The sequence below is a fragment of the Hyalella azteca genome, unplaced genomic scaffold, assembly GCF_000764305.2.
Source record: "Hyalella azteca isolate HAZT.00-mixed unplaced genomic scaffold, Hazt_2.0.2 contig3725, whole genome shotgun sequence".
Taxonomy (NCBI): Eukaryota; Metazoa; Arthropoda; class Malacostraca; order Amphipoda; family Hyalellidae; genus Hyalella; species Hyalella azteca.
Window position 1 is genome coordinate 1768 of NW_025933965.1, and position 21975 is coordinate 23742.

General features: G+C 37.5%; 2 protein-coding genes across 2 annotated transcripts; both read left to right on the forward strand.

Moving 5' to 3' along the window:
• The first annotated feature begins 203 nt into the window (after positions 1-203).
• Positions 204-13440, forward strand: LOC108677697 (nonsense-mediated mRNA decay factor SMG8). The gene is made up of 20 exons (XM_018165962.2): positions 204-378; positions 770-929; positions 1211-1327; positions 1701-1852; positions 2514-2675; positions 3108-3209; positions 3852-3982; positions 4361-4555; positions 5049-5149; positions 5525-5602; positions 6376-6525; positions 7127-7317; positions 7963-8189; positions 9573-9941; positions 10096-10196; positions 10489-10594; positions 10997-11137; positions 11502-11682; positions 11903-12025; positions 12588-13440. The coding sequence occupies exons 1-20, from the start codon at positions 326-328 to the stop codon at positions 12784-12786; spliced, it is 3039 nt and encodes a 1012-aa protein (XP_018021451.1). The 5' UTR covers positions 204-325; the 3' UTR covers positions 12787-13440.
• Positions 13441-14446: 1006 nt separating this feature from the next.
• Positions 14447-20880, forward strand: LOC108677693. Its single transcript, XM_018165958.2, has 8 exons — positions 14447-15054; positions 15947-16096; positions 16592-16689; positions 17289-17450; positions 17756-17882; positions 18433-18600; positions 18824-19059; positions 19454-20880. Exons 1-8 carry the CDS (start codon positions 14970-14972, stop codon positions 20540-20542), a joined length of 2115 nt encoding a protein of 704 aa, XP_018021447.1. The 5' UTR covers positions 14447-14969; the 3' UTR covers positions 20543-20880.
• Positions 20881-21975: the final 1095 nt, after the last annotated feature.

Below are 21975 nucleotides of genomic sequence, written 5' to 3' on the forward strand. Positions count from 1 at the left end.
TACTTGTTAATGATATTTTATTATACATTATCTTAGAATAAAGTCAATGAACTGTGTTTATTATTATTATTCTACAAAGCATTTATCATGGTGTCTGGTTCAAACAAACTTTGTGTGCATGTTAATTGTTACACATAAGTTTAATAGCAAGCAAAAAGAAGTGTTTCAACTTATTCTGCTAAAACAAATCTCCTCTCCCAGTCTCCACAGTTACAATCATCCATACAGATCTTGACAGTCAATACTGTAACATTTAATACTTTAGTTTTAGCAGCAAAAATATCCTCTTTATTTTTTTGGTGATAAGGATAGTTAACTTGAAGCAATGAAGGAAATTTTTACTGGTCCTTTTCAGATACCTTTCAAAATAGATAATGGGTAAGTACTTGATAATCTGTTGATTAAGTTTTAATCAGAAAAATATAAAGTACATACCTTTTGATAAATTAAATGAATTTACTAAGGGGATAAATTTGTTATATTATTAGTTTTCCTTACTACTTTGAATCATTATTTGCATATATTATTATTGACAAATTATATCTTTTTTAAATATTGGATGCAAATGTCTCAACTTATAGATTAGAAATATAATATTGTAGGATTAAATATCTGATGAAAAATAAATAAACATATATAAATGCATAGAATATTTGATTCAATCCTAATTATTTTGCCACTAAACCAGTTTGTTTGTTTTTTCTAATTCTTTGCTATCTGAAATAATTGAATTTTCCACTTCTATTATCAATTTTGTATTCATGTGCAGGTCACTAATTGTAGGTGATGAGTCTGTTGCTGTCGTGTCCATTGTTGGACAAAGTGAACTGGAAGATGGTTGTGACAAGGCTGCTGTTCTTAGGCTGATGCTTGGCTATAGCATTTCTAAACCTCTGCATCTGCAACCTCTGCAGTTGGATGATTCTTTGGTACAGAATATGATCCTCTGAGAAAAAAACTAGTTCTAGCAAGCTAGGGCCTATATGTACATATTTACCAACTTGCTCCTCACTGTTAGGAACATTTACATAGCTTCAACTTTGCTTCTTTGGATCATGAATATAACTATGTTGATCCTAGGTAATTCATTATTAACATTTATTTATGTAACTCCAATGCAAGTTTTATGAGCTATGTAACAATGTGGTTTGTATTCAGTTGTTATTTTCCATTTAAAATTTTTTGTCTCCAATAATTGTCTTTATGACAGGTTCTCCTAAATGGCTGGTATGATAAATCATTGCGTGTTGTATTTCTTCATCTGGTGGGCTGCCAAGACCAGGCCTTCCTAAACTCAGAGGCAGTCAATGATTTGTATGAGAAGAAGGTAGGTAACAAGATAATTACTTGATTGCACCATCTTTATTGAATTAGTTTTTTATTGTATAAATGTGAGTTTTTGTTGGAAGTAGTTTTAATATAAATTTTTCATTTGGATTATAGTTTTAACTCTAATCCTTCATCATAAATGCGCTGTAATACCTCTAATAAATTTGTATGATTTATTGTACGTTTCCTCATAATGCTACTTCATGTTCATGTGATCAAAAGCTCTACATCCATTTTCTTCCATAGCATTTCATGATTGACATTTCGTCATTGACATTTTATCATTGACATCATATTTTGTTGCATTATAGTTAGTTTCTATTAGGGTGTCATAATTGAAGATGTACAATAACTCATATTACTGTTGACAGGACTCGGTAGCAGCAACTAGTCTCCTAGATCAGCAATATAAGCGTGCACTGCTCTTTGTGTTCTCCATGTCACATTTTGTATTGTGGCGCTTTACAACGCATGTTCTGGACACAACTTGCATTACCACTTTAAGATCTCTGCATGAGATTAGGTGAGACATCTTTGCTGCATATATGCATTATTGAATGACAATAAATGAATGATTGCATTATTATGGTAAAATTATAATAACATCTATATTCCAGGGCCCAGGCATTATCATCAAATGCAATTTTCCTAACTTTTTCTATTTTTAGTTGTTGAAACCTTAATTATTGAGTTCTATGTTCCAGGTGAACCATATTAATAAATGTAAAAAATGCCATTTACCCATTGTTGATTATTGATTCTATTAATTTACTAAGTAGTTGCCATTACTAGTACAAGCTTCCTGATATCCAATATTTGTTGACATGTGCTAGTTCTCATACAATATTTCTTTATATTTTTTGTTTAACTTGGAGGTATTTGCTTAGCAGAACTACGGTAACACAATATTTTAAAATTCGCCACCCATTATACATGAGAATTTCTATCTCACATTATGATGCTCTCCATAATTTCCTATCAGCTTTGCTCTTGCCTTATAATACATACCCAAATCAAATAATAAATTTCTTATCTTATCCATATTTTCTAGTTTTCCAGTTATTTGCTATAAATTCAAATATTTAAAGATTTTTCAGGAACATTGTGGAAATTGAGAGTCTTGTTATATCATAGTTACCATGATTGTTCAGTACGACGTAATATACATTGGCTATTATTGACAGAACTGAGGTGCTGCAGGCCGTGTCTTCAGCCCTGCAAGAAGTGGGCGATGTTCCACTCAGTTGGGTGAACTGTGGCCGCCTCTGCTGCCCGCGCCTGCTTTTCCTATTTTCTGATGCTTTCCTGGATGCTGAAGAACTGGCACATCAACTTGGCCCTGAAGGGTCTGTTTTAAACATAATGTATTAATTTTTTTGCTGTAGTTCTGAAGTAATTAATATGTTTGCTTGAAATGTTTCACATGTTGATTTGCTGATGAATGTTGTTTTTCTTGCTTAATTTATCAACTGGAAAAATTGATCTCCATTGTGGCTTGGAGTTAACATGGAAATTTATGAGACAGTAAACAGTATAATACGACTGACCTCGAACGTAGGAACTGTTATCACATTTGCATTCTTATTCTTTTGTGAGAATTATGCAGCTACATATTGACTTGTAGGGAGAGAGTGATGATTTATTTTCGGAGTATTTATGAATGTTTTTCTGAGGGGAATGGTGCTGCTTCACAACCGGTACTACTTTTCCATACTTCACCCATGCAATTGCGGTTAAATAATAATTGGATTAAATAAGTCCCGATATTTTCTTTCCAGGGAACCTGTGAGTGTAGACAACGCCCTGCGCACCGTGGAACGAAGCCTTGAGGACCAAATTTACAGACTTATGAGACGAACTTGGATAATCACAAACAACACGTATGTTATTTTAGTTCTGTGTTTGTTTCTATGTAGATTAAAATTCGTCACTTACCTTATAATTAATTAGATTCTTGTTGAGCAATGCATTTGTTGTTATCACTTTTAATAGCATTTGATTGACATAATTATTTATTAATGTTTAACTCCTTAATTTTTTTCATTTAATATAATTTTTTTACTAAATAATTCAAAAAGAGAGGCTTAATGTGAATTTAAATTCATTACTTCATTAGCACATCCAAATACTCACACTTTTGGTCATACTTTTGATCTGCTTGAACCAAATTTTAAAATTCAGTTTTCTGATTTGAATCAAAATCAAGTGTATATATAATGATTATTTGCATCAGTTGACACGGGTATCATAAAGGGAAGTTGATTTTTGCAAATTATCAATAAGTAACCAGAGATAGCCCATCCTGTACATAATTTGGGAATTGAATATAACTTTTTTGCCATTTTTTAAGATATGTTTCTGTTCTCGTTTAATTGCTTCAGGTAACCTAACTTGATTCGCAGCATATTTAATTAAGTCTAGTGGTGTGTGATTTTTCTATAAGGTTAGCTTTCCAAGTGTCGATTCATCATTATTATTTTTTTTAATAGTAAGAAATTATGCAGAGCATTCATTATTTACAGGGCAAACGCTTTAGTGTCATTGCCTCCACGCAAACAATATGTGTACCTCGTCTCCCGGCAGCAGCAGTCTATACCAACTCAAGATCAAGCCCTCTCTGCCCTGGAGCAGCTCTGCTCTGGATCTTTTCAAGGTATGTTATTATGTTGAGAAACATTAAATTTTAATCAATTGTTGTGTAAAAATTAGATTAGAAGTAAAGCATTTAAATGATGAATTTTTTTCAACATTTAAAAAGTAAATTTAAATTTTCTTTTAAATTTTAATGTTGACATTTAATGTAACATTTATTTTAAATATTTAAAGTAGATAGAAGTTTAGTGTCAGGAAAACCAGTCATTTCGGTTTTGGTGCATATGATTGGCAGCGTCGGCAGTAGCCAACCTAAAGTTGTGCAATCTACACGTCGTGATTACCGAAAATAGTTAATTTGTTATAAATGTATTGGTTTATTAAGAGTATAGTTAGTTTTTAATAAGTATAAGTTCTAAGTAATTATTTTGTTTATCAGAATCAGCAGCAGCAGTTGACCTGATGCGGTGCAGCTTGCACGCCCTGGACAACGCACAGCTGCTGGACGACAGCGGCGTGGCGCAGAGGAGCGGCGGCGGCGCTGCGGTCACCAGGAAGAAGCAGCGCGCCCTGCCTGACGTGCTCGCGCTCAACCTCCTTAACGCTCACATCTCTGACCGCGAGACTAATAACGGTGAGCTCGTTGTTCTTCACCATTGATATAGTTTTATGAATTGATGAATTTTTATTAAATATTCAAAAATTGTGGAATATGAGAATCAATAATTTTAATTTATGATAATGTCAATATTAATAATAACAATCAATCAATATTAATAATAATGAAAACACCAACGTGCTTCATTTTAGTGTGAATTAGCACCTGCATAGCAATGCGATCATTCAGGTTCCCTGAATCCCACAATATATTATTGACAATGATCAACTTGATAAGCACGACCCACTTAGTTGAAGTTTTCAAGCCTTGAATTTTATTTAGTTCAAACCTTTTATTTTCATTGTCATAACTTTCAACTATTCTTAGATTAAATTTCATTGATGAAGCTATAACGGCCGTTTCGGTATTGATTTATTGTCATTTGATAACCATTGAAGTCCTGATCATCTCAACACACACAATAATATTTTTAATAATTACCTATTGATTATAAAATTTGTTGCCACAGAGCGTCGTTTTTCAAGTTTCCTGCAACAACACATCAGCTCAGCTTTATCAGGAGGATTCGATGACAACGTCGGACGAAGCAACACTGTCCCAGTATTTGTTGTGAGTTGGTTAGGCTATTTTGTAATGTTGTGTTAAAAAATGCCTAATACAGGGCTTTTGAGCTTCCAGCGCTAACCAAACCCTCGCGTTACTTAGTTATTGTTTTCCTTATATTTGAATGTCATTTAACTAGCAAGTAACTTAGCACTTAGTTTGGATGGCTTAGCGTGAGAAAGCATAAGAAAAAAAAAATTCTATTTATAGATAAGTTTTTGTCAGTTATTCACTCATGGAAATGTCGTCTAGATATTGTTAATCGAAGGAGGTCTTCACATGTTGTGACTGATTTCATAAAATAATGATTTTAATCATTTTGGCTCAAATACTTGTAAGCCACCGCATCCTGAATATGAACCTCTTATCATTCCGTTTCAGTTACCTAAACTAGCAACGTGGCTCTCGGCTGCCAATCGTCTCTACCAGCTGTTCATCACTCCGGAAAAAGATGAAACGGTTTGCATTCTAACTTAGCTAAGTCGTGAATTAATGTCTACATTTCATTATAGTCTACATTGTATTATTTTCTACAAGGTACGAGAGTCTTCATGTCATTAGTGAAGTTAATAAGCTATCCCATATCCAAGCCTCCTGGCTTGGTAGTCTTCCATGCTAACGTTCTCTGTCAATGAGAATTGATTCTAATAGAATGATGGTCTATATCTCATTGATGAGGTGAAACGCACTGAAATAGTTGACTCATGGAATTAACACATTGTACACCTCAAAGCTTTTTTTTTTTTTTTGTTTTGATGTTCGTCCTGTCGCCTGCACCATTCATTTGTGATTCGTATTTCAAATTCCACGGAACACGAGGTGAAAGTTCCTTAATATCTCTTAGGTGGGAATACTGAAATTCTTAAAGCACTAGGGCTTTATTGTATTTCATGAATAACTTATTGAGATTGTAACTTCATTCCTAAAATATATTTAAAATCATATGAGACAAACTTTCTTATCTTCATAAATTATGATCGAAATTGTTGAAGTAAAAGTATTTAGTTTTAATATGCACGTTAATCATCATAAGCTACAGTTTCATTTTTTTAAAATCGGCCATTTGCAATGATGCATTTCCTACAAACTAAATTTTTTAGGACTTGAAAATATCAAAGGGTAAAAATGATCATTAATCACATGCACTGATGTTTATCTACCAACCATATATAATGTAATCATATATCATTATTGCTAATTTCCAATTATAATTTAACTTTCCAATGTTACAGTTGTCAGCAGACGTGCTAGAAAGGCTCACCCTGGAGAGCAGCGAGCTGAAATTCGTACGCAACACATGTCGTAAAGCCTACGAATCTGCCCTGGGCTTCTACACGTTCAACGTCCCCCAGCACTACCCCGTCCACACGCATCAGGACAAGGTTTTTTTCTTTGTTCTGAAATGCGATTTTTTCTTAAAATTTCCTAGGATTTATCCTCACCAAATAAAAGGAATAAATAAGGAATAAATATTTGCAATTTTTAATATAATGGATTAGCCTATTTTCAACTGAACTTGAAAATTGCCAAGCTAATTTAGTAGATCTTACCCTCTAAGTCAAACATGTTAATCATCAGAGATGGTCATAAATCTTAAATTTATACTTATATTATGGAAGCCGAATATAGCGAGAGCTGTTTTAAATTTGGCTGAATCAACCTTCAATGAAATTTAGTTTCGTTTTTTATTTTATAGCTATTGTGCAATTGTAAATTCGTTCCAATGCCTTGTTTCATTTCAATTGTAAATTTGATTGCATCTCATACTATAGAATTTCCATTGTCTGGATGTCTACAAACACTTGAAGTCAATATAGCGCACCGCATGATATCTTAACTCCATAGCATTTCTGAATAGTTTCAAGTACATTTTTGTCGCGGAAGTAATTGTTAAATGTTACAGCATCAAACTCGAGGCGAGAGGCTATCGCTTCATTTTCCTGTTTAACTAACGTAACCTCTGTCTTGTGTACGATCGCTCAGTTGCTGGAGAGCATCGCGTGCTACCGGCGGCTGAGCTGCGCCTGCGCGTTCACGAAGGAGTTCGAGGAGCGTCTCGTGCGGGAGTGCGAGCAGCACTGGCAGGATGGCCGGCTGGGTTGTGAACAGCTCAGCCTCACTGGACACATCTGCCAGTGCCCACGCCAAGACCACCCTACTCTTCTTCACGAGCCGTGAGTGTCTTACGTATTAAATATACCAAGTCTTTATATTAAAGCAGGAAGACCATCACGCGACCCTCCATGAGCCTTCAGTTGCCTGCGTGTTTAAGATACTACAGTCTTCATATTAAAGCGTGTCGACCACTCCACGTTTCTCCACGAACCGCTAGTCTCCTATGTGTTAGAGATGCTAAATTCGTCATAGGAATTGTACTGAAGAACTTTATTAAAGAGTAATCTCTGCTTTTCCCGCCTTACTTCTTCCTCCGCTATTTTACATCGGATTCATTTATTAGTAAAGTGTGTATCTTAAAGTTTATGAATGAAAAGTAAAAAAGTTTTCATTCATGAGTAAAGGTTCATGACCGAGAACTTGGGGACGCATCTTGTTTTGTTTGGTAAAATTGAAGATTTCTAGTTGAAGTTTTCATTTGACCATGTCGTACATGAAAACCATGTACGACATGTTGTTAGAAACTTTAACATGTGACCAGGTTAAAGTTTCTAATGTAACCATACATTTTTAGCATGTATACTTAATCATTAGCTAGATTTTTCTATTCTTCTGTCGAATCTTGATTAAATGTATTTAATTATTAGCAAATTTAGTTATTTTGTTTGGCTTTCAGTATTGTTCTTACGTATTTATAATTTTAGTTCAGGTAAGGAGTTGCCGGACCACAAGTTCGGTGCGCAGTTCGTGAAGCACTGCAACTGCGGCCACTCGAAGGGACGCATGCAAGACTCGGTGGTACTGCGCGCCCTCAACCACGACTTCTATGCTCAGCTGGAGGAAGTTTGCTGTGGTCAACTTGAGCGATATTGTTTCCCTAGTCGGGAGAACTGTGAGCCTCATGTCATGGATGGGCCGTTTCTACGTCCCGGTAAGCAGATATTGTTATACTTTTATCTATTTTATGAAGTAGGTTTTTTAATGAAATATTTATTTCTATCTATTTTATGAAGTAACAGCTGCATGTGAATTAATTACAGTTTTAACAAAGTAGAAAAAAACTACATGTCCTGGATTCGACGATTGATGCGAAATATCTTAGTTTGAATATAAGTAAAGGTTGATAGTTGGAAATTCCCACTTGAATTATTCTCAACAGGCATCATTCCTCGAAAATGCCCTACTGCTGCATTAGAAGTCATATTTTTTCATTTCCAGTTCATAAAAACGTTTCACGATTCATTAATATGCTTTCGGCAATACTAGACCTTGCATGACAATCGTAACGAGATAGCTGCCATTCACTTCGAAAAAGTCTCTGCTAACGGACTAAGTAATGATATTTTGTTAATGAAGATCCTTGAACAAACGAATAGTGTTTTAATGGCACTGATGCTCTGGAAAAACGATGCTTGTGGACTAAGGAATGGTAATTTGTCGATGCAGATCGTCTAGAAAAACGATGTAAGACAAACCGACCACAGGTTTTTGAATGACCGGTCGCGTCATGTAAGAAGTTCTGATAGGTACCCTTGTCATGCCCACCAATGAACGGACGCTATTTTGTAAGACGCTTCCTCACTGATAATTAAGTAAAGCTTCGGGCAGGACTGGATTCAAAACGCAAATAACAAAGCTAACGTGAAATATTTAAAGATGAACAGCAAACAAAAGCAACAAATCAGGCACGGCAATAGACGAAGCAATGATAATTCAGACGCACATGAGAACTATTAGTTGATTCGGATGCTTTAGGAATACTTATAAATCGGACGCGTACAGAGAGATGGAGCTGAGAATGATGAGGTCGTAGATACAGAAAACCTGGAATAAATATGTGAATTATACAAAGCTAGTATTTTGTTCACGAATTTCATAGTATAAACAATATATTTTAGCACCAACAAACGACACGATTTACCCTGGTGTAGGAATGAAAATCCTATAGCAGAGGGACGCCGGTCATGATCAGCAATATAACGGACAGCTACCAAAAATTAAAGCCCATGTCAGAGCTGTCAAGCTTGATTTTCGTGGTCTAAATTCAAGTAATAGGAAATTTTCGACCTAATATATTAAAAGATGCCGACGTACAAATGAATAGTAATTTGTTGGTGCAGGTCCTCGGACTGAAAAATGGTCATTTGCAAATACTCTGGAAAAACGGTGCTGATGAACTAACGAATGGATATTTTTTTTCTGACGAGTTTCCGGATAAACGATGCTGACAGACAAACGAATGGTAATTAGTTAACACAGATCCTCTGGAGAAACGATTCTTACGAACTAACGAATGGTAATTTTGTTGGCGCAGATCCTCCGGATAAAGGCGATAAATCCTCCATGCCTCGACGAACGCAGTCGGTGTGGGAGCGGATGTCGGTGCCCGAGCTGCCCGGATCAGAGGACGGCTCTGAGTCTTCTGCTGACGTTAGCGAAGTGAGCAAGATCAGAGACGAAGATAGCTCTGCTGACGAAGCAGAGCATTCATTATCTGATGACCATGAAATTAATGAAGACCAAGACAAAGAGAAGCAGCCTCTCCAGGACGATGAGACCGATGACCATGGTTCACACGAGCAGTTACCGGACGATGGTTACGAACCTCATCATCGGTCTGCGGAAACTGCCTCGAATTTAGCTGCTGCTATGGCTGAACTCCAACTTGACGATACTAATGACGGTGATTTCATAGTTAATTTTACTCTTTTGTGGAACTGTTATTTATAGTCCCAACCATTGTGTTTTTAGAATGATTTTCATCTACAACATTTGTACACGTTTATACCATAAATAGGTCCGCAAAGATTGTAACCTGAGCGCTTATTTGATTTCAGGAAGAGCCAAACAGGAACAATCAATTACTCGGGTGCATTCTCATCAGATCTTCACTGCTGACGAAGATGCGGTCCAGAAATCATCGTCTAATCATTTCCTAGTAAGGCCTTAATATTGTAAAGTCCAAAAAAGTCAAATTAACTCTAAGGCGGCAGATTTCGCGTCTGTGATTGGTGGGTCTGGCTTGATTAGCCCGTCACTGTTTGGCTGACTGAGTAGCAGACTCGTAACTATTGTTACTAGTTCATATATACGAGTTCGTACTAAATTGATAGTACGGCCCGTGGCTAATTCTTTTGTTGCCTCGGTCCCTCTATATGCCTTCGTTTTCCGTAAACCTATATACTTAATTACTACATTTCTTGAATTTAAATAATTTCCTCCATCACCAGCTGGATCCTATGGTTTCGTCCGACTCGCCTCCTGACTTTGTGCCGCTGTATTCGTCCTGGTCGTTGGTGTGTGTCGGTGCCTCGTCGCTCTATTCTCATACTATAGGTATCTGCTGTTCTCGTTGATTCTTTTCCACTAGATTCCATAATAGAAATACCTTTATTTTTTTAATACCTTAAGTACCTCTTCAAGGTTTCTCTTATCTCTTAACCTGGAATGTAAATCTGTGAAATTTTACATTTACTGATCTGAAGCGCTAGAAACCTCTCCCTACTACTACTACTACTACTACTACTACTGTGAAATTTTACATTATTATTCTCGAAAGGCTCGGTATATTCCCAAACTCAATTTATCCTTTTTACGATAAAACTTTTGAGCATCTTTTTGTCATATGTCCTTAAATTTAAAACCGTTTGTGAAAATTTATCATTAACTGAATATAGTTTAGTGAATGTTATTCTAAGTGTTTAATTGCAGAATTATAATTCTTTGCTTCATTATCAGGTATCATCGACCAGCCGGGTTTTGTAAGCAGTAGCAATTTTTTGTTGCCGTGGGACTACACGGTAAAAGTACACAACAGGAGCGACTGGCGAGCTATAGAACAACGGCTCGGCAGAAAATCGAAAGAAAAAATAAACATCAGTAAGTGAAGCATTCAAAATTTAAGTATATTTTTTCAAAGGATTCCAACTTCGCAAAATTGCAAAGACGAGTCGAACATTTTCTCACAAATGTCAAGTTTCGCAAGAAAACCATTTCGTAACTAAATTAAATTGTTGAATATAATAGGAATAACAGATCTCATTAGTTTATAGTTACTGCAGACACGTATGTGTGCGATTGTTAAAGGCTTCATTCAGTTCGTCTTCATATTTGAATTTTTTTTAATATTGATTAATGACATTTATTTACACATTTTTTGCTCCTCGCGAACCGTTACTCTGTCTGTGCCTAACTTTGACTTCAGTGCAGGGGCTCTAAATACAATATAATTTCTCCTCACCAGAAGGCAACGAGTTCTCAGTAAAAATCTTCATTGGCACCGAGTACGAGTGCAGTGCCGGCCACAGGTTCCTAATGTCGGGCCCCAAGACTCCTCTCTACTCGAAGCAGGGACACCCAACCATCTCCGGACGCACCATTGCTTTGTCCGCTATTTGTCCGCTTTATCATCCTTGTATTTGTCGGTATGCTTTCAGGCTTCTGTTTCTCAAGTCTCTTGATTAGATGTTCAAAACTGGAATATAAATCTGAATAAAGAACAGAAACTACAAGATTTATAGTTTCTGATGTCGCTTAATGATGAAATAAAGTTGGCCAAAAATCTAAAAGCAGATCAACAGCGACGCGATTTCTATAAGAAAAGTTGTGATGATCAATTCAGCTGAACATTTCTCCCTCCAACAGGGAGACCAAGACGCTAGGACTGCACTTGGCTCAGCTAACGCGGCTGCACGTGGTCACCCCCAAAGCGCCTGTCCATGTGATACTAAACCCTCGTATCCAGCCCGGCTCCGCCCCTTGCCCTACGTAAGTACATAACTGAGAGAAGTTCCCTGTCCTGCATTCAACTGTATTGGTCAGATTCATTGTTTATGGTCTCAGTCCTTTAAATTTTACGTACATATATTGGTCCGCATGAAACTTATCACTAGAAAAGGGCCATTCACAACCGTATTTAATGAGTAATATAATGGCGGTTGTAAATTTCATACATATCCTGTTGTGGAATCAATGAATTCTCTGTAATTCATTTACTGATAAATGCATGAGTGCCTCATGATTTTAATCATTTGTCATACAAATTTTTCCCTCCTTGAAAGACAAGTATTCTTTTTGTTTTAAGAAACATATTTTGTCGTTTAGCGTCTCTTTTTATGCCCCATATCGTCAAAATTAAGAAAATAAGTAAATTAATAACCTCAGTTTCAAAGGAATAGTTCAAGACTTGCATCATCGGAGTATTCCCTCGATCGACTGCTTATTGGTCAAGATCCAGTTATTTATATCTCTGAACTATCGATTTTGTGGCACTCTATAATCATGACGAATTATGAGTTTCCTGTGTCTCATAGCCCACTATTTTGTACAGGTATTTTCCGATTGCTGGTGGTGATTCAGGAATAGAGCTTCGTCCTGGCCACTATTGGGTGATGCGGTTGCCTAGTGTTTACGCTACCGACGCCGGGCCCTTCTATCCTCCCGATCCCAGCCAACAAGTGGGCGTCGAGAACGGGTGTCTCCTGCCTGGCTGTTTCTCTGTGTCTGAAGTCACGTTCAAGATCTTGTAGGGGGGAGGCTTCGCTTCAACGACGCGTATAGGACATGTTTTTCACATAAAAAATTAATTGTAAAGTCTCGCACAGTATCCGGCTTCAGTTTACGATGTTTTTCTTATAAACGTTCAAGATCTCGATAGGAGAGGCATTAATGATATTTGGAGTTAGCTTCGATTCAAAGAAGTGCATACGGGAAGTTTTTCGTCATTGGCCTTTTGCATTAGGTAATTTTCTTTCTCCTGGGTTACAGGAATATTAGGATTCGACTTATTTGTTGGGGACTATACTATCAAAAGCGATATAGACATTTTTCGCTTCTAGAGATGGTAAATTCAAATACCGAGGCCCCGCAATTTCTGAGGATTAAGGTCGCTTCTTTAAAAATGTTCGTTTTTGCGAGTAAATGTTGAATAATTCGGGAACTTTTTGTCAACACTGTACATAGGGAGTCTTATTTTCAAAATCGTGAAAGCTGAATTTTCCTTCTCGCTGAGGCTACACGTTTTTTGGGCATAATTCCCTTATACCATAAGCTACTTACGATAACTCTTCCGAGTGAATGTAAATGGATCCCCGGACCAGCTTCGTCTGGGTTTTATTTGTTGTGTACCTGATTGGTTTGTTGAAAGCAATACAAGTCATTATACGTATTGAAAGAGTTACGTACTTGGTCTTTCAATTACCTTGAAACCGCTCTTTCAGGTAACATTTCATTGATGAAATTGTTGAATAATTCATGAAAATTAACGAAATGCTGAAAAACATTTCATTAATGAAATGTTACCTGAAACTCTGAATTTTAAAGTGCTGCCGGTACGCATAAGTTTTCTTTAGTCTACAAGAAAATAGCTTCACAAATTTCGGATAGTAACTTTTCATCCTCAGACAAATCGACCAAATTAAATCGGAAATCAACTCTGCAGATTTTGCCCCATCTCTCTGCAATCAAAGCTGGCGTTAACTGAGCAAATTGTTGATTGTTACATGTTAGCCATTACTCCCATTAGGCAAAAATGAAATCTGCACGTTTTTTTTTTTTATTATTTACTACAAACCCTTGATTTCTTTTCCTTTTTAGCCCATTTTCTCATTTATGGAAAAAATGCACTATTGTGCTCGCCATGTCCGTCTGTCCGTCCGTGACTTCATGTTTTTGTCGACGAGAAACTGCGCTCTCTGTCACTCACTGCAGTGAGTACTGAGTTCTAATTTTTACACTCTTACGAGTAATGTTGAGCATCGTAATCCACTTCATTAGCTGTGACACTCTCCGTGCAGTTTCGGCTTAAAATAGTTGAGAATTTACGGATGCATATGTTCCGAGAAAACGTGGGTTACAGCGTTACGCTTGGGTAGCTCGCCGAAAAGCAGATCAATAAGAACGCGCGCAGCGACCGCTTTGAAGTGGCGACGATGCGCTGCTACCCTAGCAAACTGCCCTCCAAGCGATCGATAATGCAAGAGATCTGACGTGAACGAACACTTTCCCCCGTTCACTGATATTAAATTATAAAATTACATAAATATTTCAATTGCACGATGAAAATGATGTCACTAGCATGACTATCTCAGTCAAGTGTTGTTTACATAAGACATATGAGCAAGTTTCGTGCTAGGTGGCGGATACACGAGAGTCGTGATTGGCCTCACTCCCACGGGCTCGGGTCCCGGGACTCTGCGAGAATCCGTTCAGTAGTCGCATGTGACATTCATGTGGGGACTTCGCACAGCGCGTTTGAAGATTTGCACTCGTTTTTAATCCTGTGAAGAAATGGGATTGGGGATCATAGGTGACCGTGAAAATGCAGTATGGGCTGTTTGAGATATTTAATTATCGAATGACGCACTTCTTTTTTTTTCTGAGTACTGGAGTAATTGATGTTGTGAAAGACTTGCTTGCTTGTGCGTCATGCCTTCGTGCGTAGCTTATTGATGTGTAAAACTACAATTTGCCGGATCTTCCATTCATACGTTCTAATAATGGGGACATCCTACTTCGGTGGCAGCATCCTGCTTGAAGTAAAACAAGCTACAGCCACTGCCTGGACATTTATTGAACTTTGTTCAACCCCTTCAAATTGAAACCAAAGTATTGAGCAGTTTTAATGAGATGTTCACGGAAACGAAATTGTGATCTTAATTACTTATATTAATTTATATTATAAATTTCTCAAAAAATTTCCTGACGACTCACGATGACGAAGATTGTACAAAAGTTAGGTTTGGTTGGTTTAGCCGTCATCGCCATCTCAGCTCGATGCGTCGTCAGCTACCAAATCTGTGAGTATAAATAAAACTTGTTTCATTTACCTATAAATTAAGCATAGTAGGTATTCGGATTCCTTTCCTTTTTCGTATTATTACATCGAATTGACAAACAATTTGTTCTATTTTACAAAGGTAGCAGTTGAGCTTGGCGAACACGAGCCATTCTAATTTAATTTATTAAGTCCGGCTTCTTGTTTCGACTGCTCATTTAACTCTATGCGCTCTGTTAGACATATGAGCCTCAGTATGAAACTACAATTTCATACTTTCTGATTTTCGTCCTGAAAAGAGCTTGAACTACAACGTCATTACGACAGGTATCTTTTCTACATTTTCCTTACTTTTGATTGATTTTCAAGATTACTCTAAAAAAATACGAAAGCATTGCATTACTGACTTTTATTTTTATCGGTAGCGTATTTGATCGCATTGCTTATTATGAATTAGAGTAAGTTTGTGGTGGCTTATCGGTGCGAATTACTGTCGAAGAGTATTCAATCAAGTTTTTTTTTGCATCGTCATGTGTCGTTGAGAATTGTGATTGCAGGACAAGAGGTGTTTGTAAAATTTTATATTGCACTTTAGGGCTCATGGTGTTATTTATGTTGCGTATTAGTTTGTTGTGTGTTACATTCATAAAAGTTTTAGATCGTTTGATTTTATTGTGGCAGCTTATTAGGTCTCTGAGTTTTGTTGCGGCGAATTAAAACTTGGAATTTAGTTATAGTGCGTTAGGTCATTAGGCATTTGTTGTATTGTACTAGGTAGTTGGTGTTATTGCTATAGTGTATTAAAGCAAAAACCAATAAGGTGTCATTGATGTGGCGTATCTGGTCATTCAGCAGTACCATTGCAGCGTATTGTTGTGGTATTTTATATTACTAAAGCATTTTTTTGCGCTCAGATAACCTAGAAGACCCGAAAGTATGTAACGCCACAATCTGGCTGGACCGCGGCCCCAACTCTGCGGCAATCCTGCGCCTCACGTCACGACCTGCGTACGATGACACGCCGAGGTTCTGCGTCGTCACGTTCAAGGCCTCCAAACACGCTTGTCAGTCCACGATGATCAACAAAATTGTCGTAATAAAAAATCATGTTGACGATAAGCAAAATGATGATACAGTCATGATTTTTGTACGAAAATTTTGAGGCATACATTTTATCGTACATTCTCAACATAAATATTTTGAAACTTCTTGAATTGTTGTTAAATTATTATACATTATCTTTCACAACCTTCCTTATTCGATTTTAGAACCGGTGATACAGAAATCGAATTATATATTGAATTAGCAAACCCTTGGGATTTAATTGCTTGATTTGTAGTTTCTTTCTTTTCAATCGTGCTCTTACTATAGGAGTATGGAATATTTAGGAGGATGTTTTGTATATACTCAACATAAATTGTACAGTTCCAAGTATTCAATTTTTTTCTATTCACTTGCATTTTACAAACCTTAATAATCATCAATAATATACACGTTTCGTTACAATATACTTTCCTGTTGGAAACTATTTTTATGAAAGAATTTTCCTGCTTCAATAGGGTCTGGTCTGTTGGGTGTGCTGGAGAAAATAGACCTGCGTAAATACGACGACGTAGACCACCCCCACGCCCCGCCGGTCTGCATGGACTACATCTCGGTTAGTCTCCTGGGGGGGAATTAAAAAACGCTGGTTTTTAGTGTTGTTTTTTTTTTATTTGTGAAAATAGTTATTAACGCCTTATTAAACCCCACAGTTAATAGCATGTATACTTTTAAATGATGTTCATGCCTATACTATAAATTCCTTTTAGTAAAACATTATATTAGTCCGAAAAAATGCCAATGGACATGCGAATCACTTATGATTATTGTATTCCTACCTGAATTTCAAAAATACCATTCATTCTCCACGAGGTCTGATGAGTAAAGCCAACTGATCCACAGTTCATGACATTGATTTTTATTTAAAAAGAAGGTTCAATGGCTGTCGAGTCTTTACCTGTGTCCATAATGCCTTCGTGTCCCTAATTCGCCATTTTTTCAGTTTAAATTTTAAACAATTTTTTCGAGACACATTCGAACAGATTTTCACAACTATCATCAGGTCATTGTATGACCAACAAATTTTAATTGACTGATTAATTTGTTAATATTACCGTAGTATTTTTAGGGATGTTAATTATCCGCGCATTATTTACTATATTTACCTACAATATTTTCTCTTATATAATAATTTACACGGCAATGATGATGCAGATAACAAACCCAGTGGTATCATCGGACTCGATGCTACACTCAACTCCCTACCGACAAGAACAATGCGGTTCCTGGTCAGTGCATCCTGACCAAGTGCTGCCCACTATTGGCTACAGCAACGCTGTTGTGGGCCATTGTTCTTATCCGTCGTTGCAGTGCGAGGTCAGATTCAACGCTGATAATAATTTTTAAAAAGAAATTCGGAAACAATCGAAAAGGCCATAGAAGATCGTACCGAAACTTAACAAATAAACCTGTGATACCCAGTATACATTCCGTTTCTTAAGTACATAATCTTATTCATTCTGCAGCGCTGTGTGATATAAATAACAAATAAACTATTTTCTTCATAGTTACGTTTTATTACAATGATTAACACAATTGTTACATACTTTATTATTTATATAAACCTCATAAACAAAGCAAAAATAATAATTTATTCTTGAGTGACGTGCGTATTGTTGCAGCCGGTGCGAGAGTTGATGGTTCAAGTGGTGATCGGCAGACGACATCCTCGGGAGAACTCTTGGCAGAACACGCGCAACTTCAAACACAAGGGCTTCACTTTTGTTGTGACCGCATACAGCTTCTCCTGTCAGTAACATTCACGAAATTCATGTTTATTCAACGTGAATAACCGTTTCAACACAAATAAGAACAGCTTCTGTTGCCAGTAACATTCATGAATGTTTTTATTCATGTTTATATGTTGTAAATGACCATTGTAAGACAAATAACAGCTTCTAATATCGGTAACATTAATGAACGTTATCGAGTCTGTCCTTCATAGTGTGAAGGGCATTTTGGTCTGAACGCATAAAGCTTCTCCTCAGCCACATTTTCTATTTTTTTTTTTTTCATTCACGTTTCCTTAACCGGACTATTATTTTATCACAAATTAATAAAGCTTCCACCGTCAGTAATTTCACGATAGTTATACTACAACGTGAAGGAAACCCCTTTTTTCTTCCATGTATGCACTTGCCTAGGAGGACTTGACTTGACTTAAAATTAGGAAAAAAATTTTTGTTCTTCGTTTTCCTTCCCGTTTAAAAACATTTTTTATAGAATAATACGACTTTAAGATCGCATGGTTGTAACTCTCATTTCTTGTCGTTCGCTGAAAAAACAACGTATTTTTTAGACGGTGTCAACGAGTGCGCCAACGACCTAAGGTCTTGTGGGTACGAGGGCCGCAACAGTCACCCCGCGTACTGCGTTCACGACACGCTCTTCTGCGACGGTCACATCAACTGCGGTCCTTCGTACGGCGTCGTGCGCAGTACCGATGAACGAAACTGCAACCGCAACGGTGAGGAATTTCGTGCAGCGGTGAGAAACTTCGTGTCTAGAGTGTAAAGAAACTAAAGATGTCAAATGGAAAACATTATAGAATAACGCAATTTTAAATAGCTTTTATATCAGTATAATCGTGAAATTTAGCAGGGAAACCAATGTTATTATTTTTTTATTGTCATTTAATTCTTCATACGCTGTAACTGTTAGTACAGGATTAACCTTGCTTCTTTACACAGACAAGAGCCACGAGTTGATCGTAGCTACAGGACCATGGATGAGTGCAGGGGTGCTCATCGTGCTCATCATCGCGGCGTTCATTTATAGGAAGAGAATCAGGACAGCGTACGATAGCGAGGCGCATATTCAGCGCGCAGCGGCACAGCCACAGGCCCAGCCGCCTGACTTCAACTCCTACGCTGAGAGTTACGAAGTTTCTTCGAACGTTTCGACGGCCCCCCACATGGCTATACAAGTGAATTGACTTTACTTTTAATTTTAAATTAGCTTAACATTTATTATACTATTTCCTCTTCCATATTTATATCTTCCATTTCAAGTCCATAAAAATAGTTGCAATGCCGAATGAATACTTAGTTAACGTCTTCATTTTTTATAAGTTACACCCACTCACGATTTTTTATTTTTCATAAAAAACTATTCTGCAGTTGAGTAAATTTTTAAACTAGTGTGCGGTAAAAGATTGAATGTTTGTACATCGGTTCACCATTCTCAAAATTTATAATAATTATGGCCCAGCATAATATAATCTCGCCAAAAAAAAAAAAAAAATGCTGGCCATCTCTAAGCATCTGCGCAGATAAAAAATTCTTCGTATCCATGCTAATTTCGTGACCTATGTCTCCCAGGTAAGAGTTGTGTGCAACCCTGCAACGCAACCATGGCCGGCCACAGCGTCAGGGGCGACGATTTGGAAAGCAGATCATCCTCCTTCTTACGAGGCTCTTTTTCCCCACGGACCTCCTCAAGAGGTCATGAACATCGCATCAGAAGTTCGTCCTGCACAGTTTGTCCCCGCGACCGCAGGGACTTCGCATGATGCAAAGAGGTCTTCTTTTGTATCCAACGCCCCTCGCAACAGTCGATCATTTTCAAATGATGATCTCAGCCATAGAGTATCATCTCCGCATGAAGGCAATCCAAGTGAGAATACCACTGATGTTAATATTGAGTGGGTTGCAGCTACTCACGAAAACCAGAATCGAGGGGTGACGTTCCCGCAAGAATACCCTAGCCAAAGTGGGCCCTCTGCCCACACCGCCGACCAAAGACGAGTGACGGCCACTGACAGCCTCAATCAAAGATTGAAGTCTCCATCAATCGAGGGCAATGAAAGAGGTTCGACTTCACTCGACAACAATGAAAGAGCAACGTTTTCACATGCAGACACAGGACAATTGACATTTTCTGGCGGGGCCGATGAAAGAAGGACGGAAAGTCGCAATCGTTTAATTCCTACTGAAATCCCCTCTCCTGATGAGCATCAACGTGTGATGACTTCTTTCGCAGAATGTACTCAATTCAGCAACAACGTTAGGCCACATCCCAACTATCAGTGTTCAACGTTGAAACTTGACAGAGCTCAACAGAGAGAAGCGTTCATCGCTTTCGATTCCAGCCGTTCTTTGGACCGGAGAACAGCAATGCGAGCAAGCATCGCGCATCAACCTGTTGAATCTTTAGTATCTGAGCAGCCGTTCACTGCCCCAGGTCAATCACTCGCTTCGGGTTCAAATCCTTCACACGACACCCGCAGTGGTCAAGAAATATATGTTAACTTAACCTCTCTTCGTGATGGCATAGAGGGAAGCTCACTAAACACCAGAGATGAGGAGAGTCGCTATTGTGATTCTGAAGACCGAGAGCTGGACTGTCTCGAGTCCTCGGGTTTAAGGCAATCAACGGAGACCTTAGACAGTGAAAGAGAACAGTATTAGGAATTCTTCATTATACAAACTTGTTAATTTTCGGAACCAGAAAATAGCATTCCTTGCTTTTGATAAGGCACCATTCAAGATTGCGGTATTGAAACGTATTTGTTAGTTTCATATCCTGGCTAGGAGTTTCTATTTTGAAGTTCAAATTATCGCATTCTAGTCTTCGAGTGCCATGATACTGAGCAAACTCTTTAACCTATTTAACGGTTTGATGCCATACTTCGTCCCTTTCATGGTATTACTAATCTGTAATGAACAACTGTGCCATATCTATTGCCGAAATTCGTTTCTACTTCTAAATGTAAGGAGCACCAATATAATCCTCATAATAAATACAAACAGAATTTACCTTCGTTTCATCATCAGAGATTCGTTTACCATAAAATGTACACACCCCAACCGGTAAAGACAGTAAACCCTCAAAAAGATTATTAATAACTAGCGGGCTAACACGACGTTGCTCAGGATTGATAATCAACGCACTTACTTTAATAAACACACGAACAAACTTTTTTGAAGATTTATTGTTTTAGCAGTAACAATTTCCAGCGTAACATCAACACGACCGCCACTCAGACTCTCTCTGCAATAGCTCAAATTCAGTATTCCAACTACACCTGCAGGTCGAAATTACTTGGTTCACAGCGAGTTATTTATTGTCTGACCGCCTTGTCTGAATTCGTTTAGATTCTTAAGGAGCACTTGCTAGTCGCATTTAACATGAACGAAGTTTAATTGGTCTCAATTAGCTTCTGTCGAGATCGTTCACGACTCGAGTCTAAGTGGGCGCAAAATGAGGTCAATCCAATATTTGGCGGATAAAAGGGAAATGACGGATTAAGACAACCGTTGCAAGAAATTGGAGCACAAGGAAAGCACAGTAAGCAAGAGCTGGACGACGATTGAATCCTAGATACCAGAACCAGGCGCCGATCATTCAATCTAATCAAACCTCTCAAGTTCCTAAGAATTTCCTGGGAATATCGAGTTCAGCTAGTAAAACTGATCATGGTTTCAGTGGCCGGTTAACTTTATCGATCATCATCAACTAAATTGCCAAGAAACATCAATCTCTGTTTTGGGAATACTATTAGAAAAGAATGCGCTTAATCCTTATTTCCCAGTAAAGCAAAATAAATTAAATCAACAGTTTCCAGAGCATTCGCTGAACTCAGAACCTCATTTTTGTTGTTTACGGCAAAGTTTCGAGATGACCCGAAATGGTAAAATAGGAATGATTGGGTCAGAAGAGATCAATGGATGAGAACTTTAATAATGAAGGAAAAAACGCAAAAATTAATTAGTGATTATTGGTATAATGAGCAGTAAATAAAGCTAGCTAAACGGGAAATCAAAGCAGTTAGGGGTATCCCAATATAATACGTGTCTCAATGTTCACATTGCAACGTGCTCAAAAGCGGTCCTCAAAGCTG

Bases quoted from the DNA above. Each gene is read 5' to 3' on its own strand.
- LOC108677693 (XM_018165958.2), top strand. From the start codon at position 14,970: ATGACGAAGATTGTACAAAAGTTAGGTTTGGTTGGTTTAGCCGTCATC. The intron at 15,055-15,946 runs GTGAGTATAAAT...TTTTGCGCTCAG, and splicing joins CGTCGTCAGCTACCAAATCT to ATAACCTAGAAGACCCGAAA. The intron at 16,690-17,288 runs GTTAGTCTCCTG...ATGATGATGCAG, and splicing joins TCTGCATGGACTACATCTCG to ATAACAAACCCAGTGGTATC.
- LOC108677697 (XM_018165962.2), top strand. From the start codon at position 326: ATGAAGGAAATTTTTACTGGTCCTTTTCAGATACCTTTCAAAATAGAT. The intron at 5,603-6,375 runs GTTTGCATTCTA...CCAATGTTACAG, and splicing joins CTCCGGAAAAAGATGAAACG to TTGTCAGCAGACGTGCTAGA. The intron at 9,942-10,095 runs GTGATTTCATAG...ATTTGATTTCAG, and splicing joins ACTTGACGATACTAATGACG to GAAGAGCCAAACAGGAACAA.